The sequence below is a fragment of the Moschus berezovskii genome, chromosome 16 (genome assembly GCF_049115385.1).
Source record: "Moschus berezovskii isolate FMDL1 chromosome 16, NW_MosBer_1.0, whole genome shotgun sequence".
Lineage (NCBI taxonomy): Eukaryota > Metazoa > Chordata > Mammalia > Artiodactyla > Moschidae > Moschus > Moschus berezovskii.
The window spans coordinates 18,991,656-19,009,289 of record NC_142475.1 but is presented as its reverse complement, the minus strand read 5'-3'; the positions used below and the strand labels follow the sequence as shown (position 1 = coordinate 19,009,289).

At 46.0% G+C, this 17,634-nt stretch overlaps 1 protein-coding gene across 6 annotated transcripts in view; it reads left to right on the top strand.

The window, feature by feature from the left end:
* The window catches only part of NCALD (neurocalcin delta), a 481,050-nt gene extending 464,387 nt beyond the window's left edge, over positions 1-16,663 (top strand). For all 6 annotated transcript variants that reach the window (XM_055432078.2, XM_055432074.2, XM_055432079.2 and 3 more), the window contains 2 exons: positions 11,373-11,478; positions 14,043-16,663. In XM_055432078.2, the coding sequence (XP_055288053.1) occupies positions 11,373-11,478; positions 14,043-14,140 (204 nt within the window). In that variant the 3' untranslated portion in view covers positions 14,141-16,663. The remainder of the gene's footprint in view (positions 1-11,372; positions 11,479-14,042) is intronic.
* The last annotated feature ends 971 nt before the right edge of the window (positions 16,664-17,634 follow it).

The following is a 17,634-nucleotide window of genomic DNA, read 5'->3' as shown; positions in this document are numbered from 1 at the left end:
TCTTCCACACCTGTGGTAAAACACCTACTAAGTAGCTAGCACCGGGAAAAAATATAAGGAGGAAAATAGACTCTCCCTGTGCTATTGAATCCACTTTGCGAGGGAGGGTGGAACGTTGCAGAGAAGGTGCAAAAGGTGCTGGTAGACACTTGCTGAGCCCTTGCTGACTCAGTGTTCAGAAAGTGATCACAAAAATAAAGGGACATTCGCCCTAACAAGGTACTTTCTCTACTATAAAGCAGCTCCATCCACTCACAGCCCCACAGTAAGTTTGCAGGTCATAATCAGAAGGACACAGATTCCTTAAAAAAACTTTCATACTCAGGGTTCTTAAGCAGCCTGCAAATGGAAGGTTCAAATTTCCTGAATTGTTTTCCACAGTAACGCACACTGATGATTAATATTCACGACCGTGGAGAGGAAACCTTGCCGCACCCTGAGGCACCTTCCAAACTGTCAGTGAGATTAAATTAAATTTAGAACCATTTTCCTATTAAGGGCTATTTTATCCCATTCTGCTGCATTGCAAACTGATAATTCTTGTATTCTATCTTATTCTTATGCTAATCCCCTGGTTTTCATTGTTTCTGGATGAATTGGAATTTGCTGTAGGATATTACTAAACTCCCCACGCTCCTTTCCTTTCTCCACCCCCTCTTCTGTGAAGGGCTACACTCCAGGCCTTGTCACCATCCCAAGAAGCCTTGTGGGGATTCTCCTTATTTGGTTCTAGCTGGTCCACACCATTTAGGAAAATGCATATTTGCAGATGCTACAGTTGCTTTAGGTATCCTTTCAGTTCAGTTCAGTCGCTCAGTCATGTTCAACTCTTTGCAACCCCATGGACTGCAGGACACCAGGCTTCCCTATCCATCACCAACTCCCAGAGCTTACTCAAACTCATATCTATCGCATCAGTGATGCCATCCAACCATTTCATCCTCTGTCATCCCCTTCTCCTCCCACCTTCAGTCTTTCCCAGCATCAGGGTCTTTTCTAATGAGTAAGCTCTTCACATCAGGTGGCCAAAGTATTGGAGTTTCAGCTTCAGCATCAGTCCTTCCAATGAATATTCAGGACTGATTTCCTTTAGGTTGGACTGGTTGGATCTCCTTGCAGTCCTTGCAGACTCTCAAGAATCTTCTCCAACACCACAGTTCAAAAGCATCAACTCTTCGGCACTCAGCTTTCTTTATAGTCCAACTCTCACATCCATACATGACTACTGGAAAAACCATAATTTTGACTAGATGGACTTTTGTTGGCAAAGTAATGTCTCTACTTTTTAGTATGCTGTCTAGGTTGGTTATAGCTTTTCTTCCAAGGAGCAAGCATCTTTTAATTTCATGGCTGCAGTCACCATCTGCAGTAATTTTGGAGCCTCCCAAAATAAAGTCTGTCACTGCTTCCATTGTTTCCCTATCTATTTGCCATGAAATGATGGGACCGGATGCCATGAAATTAGTTTTCATCAAGAGGCTCTTTAGTTCTTCTTTGCTTTCTGCCATAAGGATGGTGTCATCTGTGTATCTGAGGTTATTGATATTTATCCTGGCAATCTTCATTCCAGCTTGTGCTTCATCCAGCCCAGCATTTCTCATGATGTACCCTGCATATAAGTTAAATAAGCAGGGTGACAATATACAACCTTGACGTACTCTTTTCCCTATTTGAAACTAGTCTGTTGTTCCATATCCAGTTCTAACTGTTGCTTCTTGATCTGCATACAGATTTCTCAGGAGGCAGGTCAGGTGGTCTGGTATTCCCATCTCTTTAAGAATTTTCCACAGTTTGTTGTGATCCACATAATCAAAGGCTTTGGCATAGTCAATAAAGCAAAAGTAGATGTTTTTCTGGAACTCTCTCACTTTTTCGATGATCCAGAAGATGTTGGCAATTTGATTTCTGGTTCCTCTGCCTTTTCTAAATCCAGCTTGAACATCTGGAAGTTCACATTTCACATACTGTAGGTATCCTTTAGGGGTCCAGGAAAATATCTATTTGAAAGTGATGAGATGGAGGCAAGCTGTGGGCCAGCAGAATCATACAGAAATTAAGGCTGTATTTGTTCAAGTAAGTGAAACTGCAGCTCAGCTACAAGTGTCAGTCCATAAATTCCTGGCTGAACTTTTGTCCCTCCAAGACTTAGAAATTCAAGCCATTTAAGGGAAGCCCCAGTGGCTCAGTGGTAAAGAATCCGCCTGTCAATGCAGGAGACGTGGGTTCCACCCCTGGGTCAGAAAGATCCCCTGGAGAAGGAAACGGCAACCTACTCCAATATTCTTGCCTGGGAAACCCCATGGACAAAGGAACCTGGTGGGCTCCAGTCCATGGGGGCACAAAGAGTTGAACATGACTTAGCAGCTAAACAACAGCAATGTAAAATGCAAATTCATGATGTTCACCTTCAAATACTAATTGGTCAGGGTGAAGATTGGGGTCCAAACAAGTTTATAATAGGCTTGTCAGTGAATGAAGGTAGTTGTTTTTCAGTCACCAAGTCATGTCCAGTTCTTTGAGACCCCATGGACTGCAGCACACCAGGCTTCCCTGTCCCTCACTATCTCCTGGAGGTTGCCCAAGTTCATGTCCATTGAATCGGTGGACATTGATGCCATCCAACCATCTCATCCTCGGCTGCACTCTTCTCCTTCTGCCTTCAATCTTTCCCAGCATCAGGGTCTTTTCCAATGACCTTTTCTTTTGCATCAGGTAGCCAAAGTATTGGAGCTTCAGCATCAGTCCTTCCAGTGACCATTCAGAGTAAATTTCCTTTAAGATTAACTGGTTTGATCTCCTTGCTGCCCAAGGGAATGGAGATTGGGACCCCATAAATTTTCCAGTTTTTCTTCCCTAATGTTGTTCTCCCTGGTTTAACTTTGGTATCCACTGAGTATTGTTGGTGCTAACAGACTGGAATCCCCTAGTTTCTCCAGGCATTGGTAGGAAGGATTCTGTGGCGGACTTTGTAACACTGAAATACACCATGCTGGTCTCCTCTTTTTGCTGTAATGAAGGGCCATACATGTAGTGGTGTATAACAACACAGAGTTATTATCTTATGGTTCTGGAGGTCAGAGATCTGAAATCAGTTTCACTGGGTTAAACTCAAGGTGTAGGACAGCTTGCATTCTGTCTGGAGGTTTTGGGAGAAAGTCTGTTCTTTGCCTTTCCTATTTTCTGAAACATTCCTTGACTTGTAGCCCTTTATATCTATCTTCAAAGCCAGCAGCAATGGATTGAGTTCTCATGTTGCCATTCCTCTGGGTATCTCATTCTGCTTCTCCCTTCCACTCATAAAGACCCCTGTGAGTACACTAGGACCACCCAGATAATTCAGAATAATCCCCCACCCCAGCTCAAGTTCCTTTTATTCTGGAAGGTAACATATCTACAGGTTTTGGGGATTGGGACCAGCACATCTCTGGAGGGCTGTTATTCAGCCTACTGCATATGTCCAAGTGTAGTTATGTTCCTTTTTCCAAAAGAGTAATTTTGTGCTATATCAACATCTGGGCAAAAAAGCAAAAGCCATATACAGATTTATTTTTAGAATCTTACATAAACATTTTCATGTTTGTGTGTTTGTTTTTTTAAGTGACAGACTTCAGTTCAGTTCAGTTCAGTCGCTCAGTCATGTCCGACTCTTTGCGACCCCATGAATCACAGCACGCCAGGCCTCCCTGTCCATCACCAACTCCCGGAGTTCACTTAAATTCATGTCCATCGAGTCGGTGATGCCATCCAGCCATCTCATTCTCTGTCGTCCCCTTCTCCTCCCGCCCCCAATCCCTCCCAGCATCAGAGTCTTTTCCAGTGAGTCAACTCTTCGCATGAGGTGGCCAAACATGATTTAGACCCAATATTTTATTATTGCATCAAAGCCATCTCTCATGAGTCTTAAGCCAGATCACAGTTCTGAAGTTTCCCCTTGTGACAGCAGATCCTCTCCTCAGGGGGGCTCTGGTGTCAGCTCATCACTGCAAGAAGGAGAAGCCTTCCTGCCTCACAAATATCTCTGTCCCTGAGCCCAGCCAGAGGCAGGTCTGAACACCCACACCCAGTCCAGAACAGGCTGTGTTTGAGGAACGGGCCAGGGAGCATGTGAGTAGCATTGCCCGTTGACATGAATGCTCCGATGCTTTCTGGATCTTGGGGGTGAAGGAACTTGAACTCAGGGATTCATCGACAGGACCACAGCCCTCCCTGGGTGCAGGGGAGAATACAGGAAGAACAGGGAGTGAAACACTCTCTTCTGTTCTCGGAAAGTAACTAGGACCCTTGAAGGAACAAATTCAATCCAAATTCACCAAATTCAATCCAAACAAATCCAGTAACTACAGGACTGTCATTAGGTAGGAGTACACAAGCTGTGTTGCTTTACTCTTTATCTGAATGAAAATCACAAGCTTAGACAAAAATTGATCACCTGTATCCCAAATAAAGATGAAGGAAGGGAAGAATTGGGATGTGGCATGTGAGAGTTGGTGTCTCGGGCAAGTTGGGTCAGTATCATCTTGCCTCTCTATTTTTTTTTTTTCATATCTCCTTTTTTTTCCTTCTCCTCAGGTAAGTTATTTAACCTGTCTGTACATTGTTCTCATGACTTGTGAACTGGAACGAATCATAGCACCTGCCTCTAGAGTAATCGTAAAACAGTTATGACAAGTAGATTACCTTTCTAGGGACAACCCAGCGTCCCTCATGGGACTGTTGTTGCTGTTCAGTCACTCAGTCATGTCCAGCTCTTTGTGACCCCATGGACTGCAGCACACCAGGCTTCCCTGTCTCTCACTATCTCCTGGAGCTTGCCTAAGTCCATGTCCATTGAGTCGGAGATGCCATCCATCTCATCCTCTGTCGTCCCCTTCTCCTCCTGCCTTCAATCTTTCCCAGCATAGGGTCTTTTCCAATGAGTCAGCTGTTTGCTTCAGGTGACCAAAGTACTGGAGCTTCAGCTTCAGCATCAGTCCTTCCAAAGATTATTCAGGGCTTCCAAAGATTATTATTGACTAGTTTGATCTCCTTGCTGTCCAGGGACTCGCAATAGTCTTCTCCAGCACCACAGTTCGAAAGCATCAATTCTTCAGGGCTCTGCTTTCTTTACTATCTAGCTCTCACATCCGTAAGTGACTACTGGAAAAACCATAGCCTTGACCGTATGGACCTTTGTCGGCAAAGTGATGTCTTTGCTTTTTAACACACTGTCTAGGTTTGTCATGGCTTTCCTGCAGAAAGCAGTCATCTTCTAATTCCATGCAGTCACCATCCGCAGTGATTTTAGAGCCCAAAAAGAGGAAATCTGTCACTGCTTCCACCTTTTCCCCTCTATTTGCCGTGAAGTGATGGGACTGGATGCCATGATCTTAGTTTTTAATACTGAGTTTTAAGTTGACTTTTTCACTCTCCTTCACCTTCATCAAGGCTCTTTAGTTCCTCTTCTCTTTCTGCCATTAGAGTGGTATCATCCACATATCTGGATACTTCTTCTAGCAATCTTGATTCCAGCTTATAACTCATCCAACCCAGCATTTCGCAAAACGTGCTCTGCATATAACTTAAACAGGGTAATCATAATAATATTATCTCTCATGGGGTATTACTCAATAATGCTGGCTACTGCTATTCATGGAACAACAGACTGGTTCTAAATAGGAAAAGGAGTACGTCAAGGTTGTATATTGTCACCCTGCTTATTTAACTTATATGCAGAGTACATCATGAGGAACGCTGGGCTGGAAGAAGCACAAGCTGGAATCAAGATTGCCGGGAGAAATATCAATAACCTCAGATACGCAGATGACACCACCCTTATGGCAGAAAGTGAAGAGGAACTCAAAAGCCTCTTGATGAAAGTGAAAGAGGAGAGTGAAAAAGTTGGCTTGAAGCTCAACATTCAGAAAACGAAGATCATGGCATCTGGTCCCATCACTTCTTGGGAAATAGATGGGGAAACAGTGGAAACCGTGTCAGACTTCATTTTTTTGGGCTCCAAAATCACTGCAGATGCTGATTGCAGCCATGAAATTAAAAGACGCTTACTCCTTGGAAGGAAAGTTATGACCAGCCTAGATAGCATATTAAAAAGCAGAGACATTACTTTGCCAACAAAGGTCCGTCTAGTCAAGGCTATGGTTTTTCCAGTGGTCATGTATGGATGTGAGAGTTGGACTGTGAAGAAAGCTGATCGCCAAAGAATTGATGCTTTTGAACTGTGGTGCTGGAGAAGACTCTTGAGAGTCCCTTGGACTGCAAGGAGATCCAACCAGTCCATTCTAAAGGAGATCAATCCTGGGTGTTCATTGGAAGGACTGATGCTGAAGCTGAAACTCCAATTCTTTGGCCACCTCATGCGACGAGTTGACTCACTGGAAAAGACTCTGATGCTGGGAAGGATTGGGGGCAGGAGGAGAAGGGGACGACAGAGAATGAGATGGCTGGATGGCATCACCGACTCGATGGACATGAGTTTGAGTGAACTCTGGGAGTTGGTGATGGACAGGGAGGCCTGGTGTGCTGTGATTCATGGGGTCGCAAAGAGTCGGACACGACTGAGCGACTGAACTGACTGACTGACTGACTGCTATTCTATAGAAGTTTCTAGAGCTGGGACAGGATGTTCCTCTGGAAAATAAAGGGAGGTCCTTTCCCATTCAAAGGACAAAGTAACCAAATCTTCCATTAAGTTTTATGTTAAGTTTCAGTTCAGTTCAGTTCAGTTGCTCAGTCTTGTCTGACTCTCCATGACCCCATGAATCACAGTGCGCCAGGCCTCCCTGTCCATCACCAACTCCCGGAGTTCACTCAAACTCATGTCCACAGTTTACCTCATCATAAAATGTATGTTAACAAACCCAACTAAACCTCTGAAGGGTGGAGCCCACAGAAAGACGTGCTTGTACAGATAGCTTTAGGAGTACCCAGGCTGCTCCAGCTGTTGTCTTTCCCACCAAACACCAGCCCAGCTGGGAAGTAACCAGACTTTCTGGGCTGCTCTGATGCTTATGGGATTTAAGTAACAGAAAGAGCTACCTTTCCAGGAGACAGTGTGGTTGGCACCAGGAATTCCCCAAATCTCAGCTATTGCCCTGAGTCCATGGATGTACCTCCTGCATTCAGACTATTGGGGCACAGATCGTCTGGATTTGTTCTCAAGTTCCAACTAGAGGCTTTCCCAGAGGAATATAGAGGCTAACACAATGTTACCCGTAGCAGTTCTCGGGGAACTCACTTTAACGACCAGGTTGGAATAATTTCTAGTTAGCACATTCATTCCTTGGATGGTAATGATTGCTTTACACTGCTTGGTGTTCAAATACGTGTTGTCTTAGAATCAGACTATCCCTCCTAGTTGTGATTCAAAGCTGATTGGCTCTTTTGATGAAGGTGAGTGAGCTTCATAACACCCTAGTCTACAGCTCCAATCTTCTGAATGGATGAAAAAGAAAGGAAGGAAGTGGGCTTATGCTGGCAGTCTAAGAAGAGTGCACTGCTTTGTTTCTATTCGCAACATGGGGATTTTTTTTCCCCTAATGCGAAGGGAGATTGTGGTGTTGGTCATACAAAGGGTTGCTGTCCCCAAACACCAAACAGACTCACAAATTAATCTGACCCAGTCTCAAGAGCACCAACTGTGACCAGTTCAGGCAAACCAGATCGTGCGTATTTGTGTCACAACAGATCTAAATCAGGGATAGAAAGATTTGGTTACGTTTTTTCTAGAACCACTGCCTGAGTGGTTTTATCCTCCCAAAGATCTTTCTAAATTTGTGTCATAGACACCATGTCACTTGTAATATGTGCCTTGAAGACCTGAAACACTGTTCTTTTCTGATTGTGAAAAAAAAAAAAAGGAAGTAGGGGTGGTAGTGAGAGCTTCTAATCCAGCTTGACATGGCCCTTGGGGATTCAGCTCCAAACTCTTGCCTAATACTCAATTACAAGTGTGGACCACAGATGTTACACTGAATTCAACTTCAGTTTCTTTCCTGGAGAAAATTCTTTAAAGCATTTGTCCAGGCTAGTGACTTTCTCTAAGAACTAACCTTAGTGTTTGTTTATCAATTATATTTGGCTTATCCCTTTCTTATTAGGGGATTAGTCATATCATGACAAGCCACATTATAGTTTAAGAGTTGAAGTTATACATCTTTCAAGACAAATGAATGCCTACTAACCAAAGGCCCCCTCTGGGCTGTGCCCTCCAGGCCTCCTTTGTGGACTCCTCTTCCTTCTCCTGTTCCCTAAACAAGGATATTCCCAAGCAGAGTTCCAGCCTTAGCCCTCTTTCCCTTTTCTTTTTTTCTCATCTTCTCAGTGCTTGTTATGGGCCACGCATTATGTTAAGTATTTTTCATGCTGTGTAGTTTCCTGGGGTTACTGTAACAAATCACCATAAACTGGGCAGTTCCAAACAACAAAACATTTGTTCTATAATAGTTCCAGAGGCCAGAAGTCCAATATCAAGATGTGGGCAAGGCTGGTTCCTTCCAGAGACTCCTGGCGGGGGAGTGGGGGCCTGTTCCATGCCTCTCTCCCAGCTTCTGGTGGTGGCTGGCAATCCTTGGTGTTTGGGGGTTGTGCGTGTCTCATCATCACATGACATTTTCCCTGTGTGTATGTGTATAAGCTTCTTCTTCCTATAAGGATACATCATTGGATTGGGGCCCACCCTAATCCAATAGAATCTCATTTTAACTTGGTTACATCTACAAAGACCCTATTTCCAAATAAAGTCACATTTACAGGTTTTGAGTGAACATGAATTTTTGTAGGACATTGGTCCACCTGCTACCTGTGTATTATCTCATTTAATCCTCACGATAACTTTCTTAGCCCCATTTTATGGATGAAGAAGCAGTGTACTTCCAGGCCTTCACCTCTGCTCTGTCCAGCTGTTAATGGATATCTCTCTCCACTAAGACATTGGTATCTCACAATCAAACATTCCAGAAACAAACTCAGTATCACCCCCCAAAATGTGAAGTCCTAAAGCATGGCAGCTCCAGAATGTCTTTTTAGGGGAGTAAATGGGATCTTTGGAAGGGATTGTTTGAAGCAGCCTTTGCAGAGCACTTTATATAAGACTGAAACAAATAGTAATTGCCCAGATCTAAAAATGATGGGTACCATCATTGACTTGAAACAAGACAGTGGTGGGAGGAATGGGCAAGAATGATAAATTAAGAAAAATATCAAGGAAGCAGATTTGATAGGTCAAGTTGACCACCTGCCTGTGGAGACAGGTGGTAGAGAGATATTGAAGATGTCTTTGAGTTGATTACAGAATAGTGGATGGTAGGGCTATTTACCAAGAAACAAACTAACAGGAGTGGTGGCTGGGGGACTGGGTAGTAATGACTTTCAAGTATTAATGAAATGTTATGTGAAAACTAATATAAGAATGGAGCTGCTTTGCTGGAAAGAAGGGGTATGGCCCTTATTCTTCCCTGATCCCCTCCCTGTCTGTGAAAGGCAGGGAGCACTTTTGTAAACATTGTGGGTTTACTGACTTTCTTATAGTCTTCTGGCTCTAAACAAGAAAGTGCTGATGCTGTTCAATACATAGATGTTGATACCATTTTAAGAGCATTTACAAGAAAGATCTCCTGGCCTCTTTCTACCCTCCTTTCCTGCTATGAGGTGTCCTCCTAAGGCGGCTGCTCTTCTTTACCGATAATCTAGAAACAGCCCTGTGCCACTTAACTTCTTTTTGCCCCTGGTGAGTTGTTGTGGGGCTTGGGTGTCCTGTTAGAAAACCCTATGTCTTCTGATGAAAAGTCAGCCTGGTTTCCTTCAGAGAGAAGAGTGAACTTTAGCTCTTGGAATTGTGCCTGCCCTCAGTTAATTCCACAACCTTTATCAGTTCAGACTTGAGTCCTTCCTTTCCAACATTCTGAGAAGTGGTTCATTCAGAGGAAAAAAGAAAAAAAAAAAAATCATAGGCCCTGAGGAAACTGGTAAGACCCCCGGCCACAAGTTGTGCTGTCCTGAGTCTGCGTAGGGCCAAGCCAGAACCGGGCTCCTGAGTGTCCCATTGCTTAGTATTTACACAGAAACAAGAATAGGGCTCTTCAAGTTTAATTAAAAACAGGATGTCCCTGCTGGGCCTCTCACTGACATTGCTAAAAATAAAGTAGGAAAATAGCCTGGCCTCTTCATGGTTTAATCCCATTAAATTGGTGGGGTGGTTGTGGGGGGATGTACAGAAACTGGAGCTAATAAGACACGATTTGATTCAAAGTGCTGTCTGGGCTTGTGCCTTTTCTCTCCCTGCTCTGTGGAGTCCTAGATCCAATACAGGCAGCTCACTTGTTCAGTTGCTAAGTCGTGTGTGCATCTTCACAACCCCATGAACTGCAGCCCACCAGGCTTCCCTGTCCTTCACTGTCTCCCGGAGCTTGCATAAACTCATGTCCATTGAGTCAGTGATGCCATCCAACCATCTCATGCTTTGTCGTCCCCTTCTCCTCTTGCCTTCAGTCTTTCCCAGCATCAGGGTCTTTTCCAATGATTTGGCTCTTCTGAACAGATGGCCAAAGTATTGACTTCAGCTTCAGCATTAAGTCATCCAATGGATATATTCAGGATTGATTTCCTTTAGGATTGACTGTTTTGATCTCCGTGCAGTCCCAGGGACTCTCAAGAGTCTTCTCCAGCACCACAGTTGGAAAGCATCAATTCTTTGGGGCTCAGCCTTCCTTAAGATCCAGCCTTCCTTACTTTTATTGTGCACTTATTTCATCCAGTTCTCAAGGGGCAGATGGTTCCCATCCTGGGGGATAACTGACAGTTATCAGTTATCCTGGGGGATAGCTGACAAGGAATGCAAGACGATTGCCACACACAAGTGGAGAGGGCATTGGGATGGATTGGTAATGTCTGGAGGAGGGCAGGCCCTTACAAACAGTCTTTATCATCCTCCAGGGACCCAGGGAGTAGACCCTAACCTGTCTCTCTGGCCCAAGGAATGTCATCTACAGCCTGAGAGTGGGAACCCCAAAATTAGCAACAGCATCACACGGGATCCCTGTTAGAAATGTAGAATCTTATGACCCCCATTTCCCAACCCACCCTACTCAATCAGCTTCTCCTTCTCATAAGATTCCCAGGGGGTTCATATGCACAGTAAGATTAGAGGCATGGAGTAAGAGGTGGGTCTTCTGGTCAGCTGTCATTCCTGAAGGTCCTTGCCACTGGACAAGCTCTGCTGGCCTGGCTGCTCTCACAGCCACGGCACGTCTGATTTCTACAACAAGTGAGAAGCAAGAACAGAGCCTGCTCCCTGCATTTGGGAGATTTAATAATTAGGCCATTGGGTGCAAAACCAAACTGTGTTTCTGTCTCGCCACCATGTTGCTTCTTGTCCCCAGGCGATCTATAAGATGGTTTCCTCCGTAATGAAAATGCCTGAAGATGAGTCGACCCCAGAGAAGAGGACAGAAAAGATCTTCCGCCAGATGGACACCAATAGAGATGGTAGGAGGCCACAGCTACTTTGCTTGGTTTTGCTCAGAGAGGGGACTGCTGGAGGGTTTAGATCACCCAGGCCTGGAAATGCCACATGACAATTTATTGGCTACAGGATCTAGCTCAGGGTCCTTTGTGAACATGGCTCTTGCTGCATGCTCCCTGCATGGGGAGGACGGAGGAGGACCTGAGTGGTTTGCAGTAGGCTGGATCCTGCAGGCTAGCTAATCAGAAAGTGGGGAGGGGCTTTGTATCCACTCAGACCCTTGAAGCTTCCCTCCCAGCCTGCCCAGGGAGTTTCCTGCACATGCGCCAAAGTGTAGGGTTTCCCAGAACCAAGTGGGGCACCTCAGCTTTTGAGGGGTTAGGCCAGCAGATTTCACCCAAAGAGAGCCACCCACAATTCAAACCCAGAACAGGGGTGCAAAACTGAAATGAAAGGAAAGATGGATTTCAGACTCAAAAACAGTGGACTTTTAGATGCTGGATTGCCAGATAGAATAAAGAGGTACAATTAAATTTGATTTTTGGGTATATAACAAACGATCTTTTAGTATAAGTATGCAATACTATGCAATATTTGGAACATACTAAAAAATTATTGTTTATTTGAAATTGAAAGCTAACTGGGCATCATGTATTTTATTTGCCAAATCTGGCAGCCCTGTGTGTGTGTGTGTATGTGTGTTAATTGCTCAGCCGTGTCCGACTCTTTGCAACCTCATGGATGGTAGCCTGCCAGGCTCCTCTGTCCATGGATTTCTCCAGGCACGAATACTAGAGTGGGTAGCCATTCCCTTCTCCAGGGAGTCTTCCCGACCCAGGGATTGAACCTAGTCTCCTGCATTGCAGGCAGATTCTTTACCATCTGAACCACCAGGGAAGCCCCTCTGACAACCCTAGTTAGATGTAATACCTGAGTTTAAAGTTTTGACACAGATCCTGTCCCATAAAAAGTCCTGAGTCATCTACAGCTCTTGCTGTTATTTCCGGCTTGCCTATTCTGCTGGGCTTCCCAGCAATTCTTGTCAAATATATGAGCAAAGTTACTCATATAGCCCTGACAAAGGCTTTGTGTCAGAGCAAGCCTCAATTTCTATACCTGTGCCCTCTGGGGCACAAGCGGCCTGAGAATCTGGGTTTGCAGGGTACAAGCCAATCTTGTTTGCTTCTTCCTTCACAAAGGTGCCATTACAATCCTTTGTGTGCCTTGATTCACAGCAAATAGTTTGTCTTGCAAAGACTAAACAAACAGGATTCTTTTAATAGAAGAGTAAAGGCCCTGACATTAAACTGCACATTTTCCTATTGTTCCAGAGGAGCACAGGGGGGCTTGTGTCCTGCCTGTGACCCGACCTTCTCTTTAGAATCGGGGTGAAGGATGGGAGAAGTTCCAGACATGTGGGATCAAACCCTCCCTGCCGGAAATGAGAGCTTCTGCCAGGGGACTTGGCCACAGTGGGCTCACAGAGCCCCGACAGTGTCTCCATTTCTCAAATGCATCTTATTGCTAAAAGCCCTGTGTTTTCCTCATGGAAATCCATGATTAAGAAAAAGATGGGGAGGGGAAGTTAGAGCCATACAGGGAGGGGTTTAAGTCTGCAGGGGGTCAGATTCTGCCCAACCAGGAGACTTGGTGCTTCTGCTCTAGGCTTCTAGACCCAAAGGCTGGAGCCCGGAGCAGAGGCCTCATCTAGAGTCTCCTGCAGTTAGATTCCTCCTGAAGAAGTTCTTTGCATCTAACACCCGGCCTGTAACTTGAAAAGTCTGGGCCCCCAGCAAGTTAGCTCCCAAGCCAATTCAGAAGCATGCGGGTTACTGGAGGAAGCAAGACTTCTTCGCTGAATGTAGGCTTCGCTCTGCCCCCACCCCCAGAAATGGGGGAGAAGCTTTGCCTCCCCACTGACAGTATGGCTGAGGAAACTTCTGGAAGGGAACTTAATACATACTCTAGCCTAGGTAGAAAGGAAAAGGAGCTGGAATAGGAGTGGAATCTCAGACAGCCAGTCTCCTCCCGCAGTCCATCGGGGTAGGAGGAACGAGTCCACAGTCGTCTCTCTGTTTTGGAATTCCCTCACCCCGGGTGGGAAGGGCAGCCCTCCTCACACCTTGTCCAAAAGAAGTAGCCCTCCCCCCAGGTGTTTCTTCAGACCCCTCTGCTCACAGGCCAACCTAGGTGTACCCAGGTGACCCGAAGGAGCCCCGACGGCCCAGTACCCCGTGGGATGTGCAGCAGGAGCCCAGCTCACTCTCTGAAAGGCGCGAGCGCAATCTCTTCCATGGACACTGAGTCCTTCCGGTGGCCTGTCGCTGGAAAGGCCACGAGGGCAGGGACCACTTGGAGGGCACCCAGCACCCACCCACCCCGCCCCCTGGCTCTGGAAGAGCGACCCCACTGCCCCCGGGGCGGGGGTGGGGTGAGTCTCAGCTCGGAAAGACAGAAGGTGGGGCTCACGGCTGGTGTGAGACCCCGGGAAAGGGGGTGCTGCCGCCGCCGCCCTGGAGATGCATCGGGAAGACCCCGTCCATCCGGCTTCCGTCGGCCAACACTCACTGGTCCTCTTGCTTTTCAGGAAAACTCTCCCTGGAAGAGTTCATCCGAGGGGCCAAGAGCGACCCGTCCATCGTGCGCCTCCTGCAGTGTGACCCCAGCAGCGCCGGCCAGTTCTGAGCGCGGTGCCCCACCAACTGTAGAGCTGCCTGTGTTCTCTTTGGATTTTTTTTTTTTTTTGGCCAAACAATATTGACAGTGATGCTGTTCCCCCTGCGGTCGGATGCGCATCCTTCCGTGCCGCCTTCAGCTCCTCTGTCGTGGATGCTTCGTGGGAATGTCTAGACCCCCCGCGCTTGTGGAAGCATGGACAGCGCTGTCGTGCACAGACTTTGGTGTCTGTTGTTCTGACGATTTTTCATCGTTATTATTATTTTTCCTTTGATTCAAAAGTCTGTGGTCTATCTAAAACTGAAGACTCGGGGCGGCGAGGGAAGGGAAAACAATCCAGTCCAGTGATTCTGTTGTAAACTTGAGGGGCCTGTTTGAAAAACAAAACTCGCCACCTGGGTCTGGAGTCATACATGCCCGAGGGGTGGTGGCACCACTTGCTGGATTCCCCGGGGACCAGGAATCCTCTGGGGCCAGACCCTTAAAGGGACCTGGGGGATCCCCCCAGAGGCCCACCCCACCCTCTTCCCAAATAGGCTGTAGTTTCTAAGCTGTGAACGTTTCAAGGTAAATTCATAGAGAAGAAGAAAAAGGTGGCTCAGCTATTTCTTGTCAAGTTTACACTAGTTGAGCTGAGTTTCTTTGGAAATTGAGTGTAACTGGTAACTTATTCCAAAACCAGACCCATCTTGTTGCCTATTGTGATTAAAAAAAAAAAAAAAAAGATTGCTGTATATAAAATATTGGGTATTGCAGACCAAATTAAGTGTTTTGCCTTGTTTAAATGAAATGCATGTTTAGTGAGCACTAATACAATCTTATTGCAGAAGACTGTTTTCAGTAGTTTATTGTGAAGTAAGCCAGCTGTAATGAATGTCCGTGTCTTGTTTTAAAGTCATATCTGTCTTTGCACAAATGCACCCATCAGCAGGTATATTTTATATACTCCAGAAAAGTACAAAGTAACCATGACCAGGGCCCAACCTTAATTTTGAGTGCTTTTCCAGTGGTACTGCCAAGGGAATGGAAGTGGGGCAGGTTTGAGTGGGACGTGTCAAATGAAGCACCAGAATGTTCAATTTATTAGGATGTGGGTTTGCCCACCAACCCAGCAGCTCACTGATGCAGTGCTGGATTGGAGCTGTGGTGCTTTTCTGAGCAGATGATGTTCTGTAGATTTTCCCACCCTCCCCCACCGCAAATAGCATAAATTCTGGGGGTTTCCCGATGCTTTAATCCACATATATAGTTAGGAAGCCATAGCTGGAATGTTGACTTTTCCATGCCCCCAGTGACCCTTATGAGAGTCAGAGGTTAGGCAGTCATCTGGTTCATCTTGAAGAAGGCACAGCAACTGTGTCTGATTTCCAAGGCCTGCTATAGAGAATCCAAAAAAATATTTTCCATCATTGTGTTCTCTGAAAGCAAACTTCTATTTCCAGAAGTGACGACACAAATTTGAGTTGCTCTTTGGTCTGATGACCTTTGTATTGAAAGGTAAGAGTCAAAGTCGCTGGTCACAGGTAAGTCATATTTTCACAAGCAGTAGGCAAGGGGAAGCCCAGACACTCAAGGATGTAGATGAGGAGATCTTACCCCAAGAGAAGGCAGACAGGTTCCCTGGGCTGCAGCCAAGCTGCAGACTTCCTACAGACCATGAACCACACAAAGATAAACTTTATAAGGCAAATGATGCTGAGCCTATTCTAACCTCCAGATTCCTGGGTATTACTCAATTCCATTTAAACTGATAGTAAAAATCTGCATTTGTGTGATTGACCAAAACGAACGAACTTTGCAAGGTGAAATTTTGAGACCTGGACTCAGTAAAATAATCCTCTTGCTCTGAGTGTCGGCTTTTTTTATAGTGGTTTTACATCTTAAGACTTTCGGAGTTCCCCCATTGGCCAAGTGGTAAAATCTGGTTTTGAAAACTAGGGAATTAACCTAGTGGCATGCACAATGGCATGGGGACCCAGCACCTCTACAGGTGATGTTCATGAGCTGCATCCCACTTTCTTCTGCTCTTGATTGAAGACCTAATTCCTCCTTTAGTTTTCCTTGATGGTAGAGTTGGTTAATGTCGGGGAAAACCGATCTGGACTCCATCCTCAGTCATGACATCTTACTGAGCTGGACTCACTCTGCTCGTTAGAGCCTAGAGCTGGGGTAAGAAGCAGGGGAGCGCATCTCCAGCTGTTAAAGAAACAGAGCAGACACAGGGCTGATCATTGCTGATATGCCCGGGATGGACGGAAAGTAGTCCTTGTCCTGGCCTGCCACTGACCCTGACTGTGTTTTCTTGAGGGTTGTTTTTCTCATTATTCTCCTTCCCAGGCAGTCCTTTGTATGTCTGATCCAATGCACTGTGTGGCCAAGGGACTCAGCAGCACCCAGAAGGCTGAATGCCTAAACGCTTATGTCACTCCTGAGCTGGGCTGTTCATTGTCATTGCTCTGTTGAGGGACCTCTGGAAATGGAGTCTGTTTTGTCTGAAAGCAGCTCAGCCTGTGATGTTCAAGGGACTGGAATAAAGTGGCTTACGACTTGAAGGATGATACAGACTGGTCGACTATTCATACCCTTGTTTAGGGTGGGGAAGGGATGCTGGGGGTGCAGTCCCATCCCATTGATACACCCCGGGGGCACTTTCCACAGGGGAATTTAATAATATATATCTATATTTATATCTATGTATATCGATATATTTATGAATCCTTTCCTATGGAGTGGGTCCTGCATCAGTTGACTTTGGGTCCCTCTAGCTTGGCATTCAAGCATGTTGATTGTTTAATATGACTGTCTGGGACCTGAGCTTTCTGTGCCTAAACTGCTCCAGCTGAATCTGTGCCTGAGTGAGGGTCCAGATGCTGTGCTGGCCTCCTTCTAGGTATGGTTTCAGCCCTGGAGGCACAAGGAAGCAGGGTTTGTGAAAGAGGGATGAGAGGGTCTGTGGGCCTAAAGCATTGTCCAGGAGCATCCTAGGTCTACATGTGGGCGTCTTTACTTCCCTCCACTCATGGCCTTCACTTTCTTCTCACCTCTTCTCCTTCCTCACAACTGATGAGAGCTGTAAACTCTAGTCTCAACATTAGGTGCAATGGAAGGAGAAACGGAGGCACCTTCCTCTTCAGTGGGAAATTAGCATCCTCTCCTCCCCTCCCTGGACCTCTCAGTCTGGAGAAGAGTCGATAGAAAAGATAACACGATCCAGAGCCCACAGCCTCAAAGCCAGTTCCGATCAAGGTTTTTGTTATTGCTGTCACTGTGCTCTGCCTCCAGCACAGGGGTCATGAATGTAGGAAAAAGAGGCTGAAAGTCAGCTGTAGTAGGCGTCTCATAGGCCAACCAGCCCTCGTGCTGGAGTGAGTTGGCCTGGAGGGGGATCCTTTTGTACCTCAGTTTCTCTTTATGGTTCGGCAGTGGTCCTGATGCCTATGAGGACTGCATGAGCACAAGGAACACCGTGTCACTCACGGCAGTGATGATGAGCAGGTGGCTGG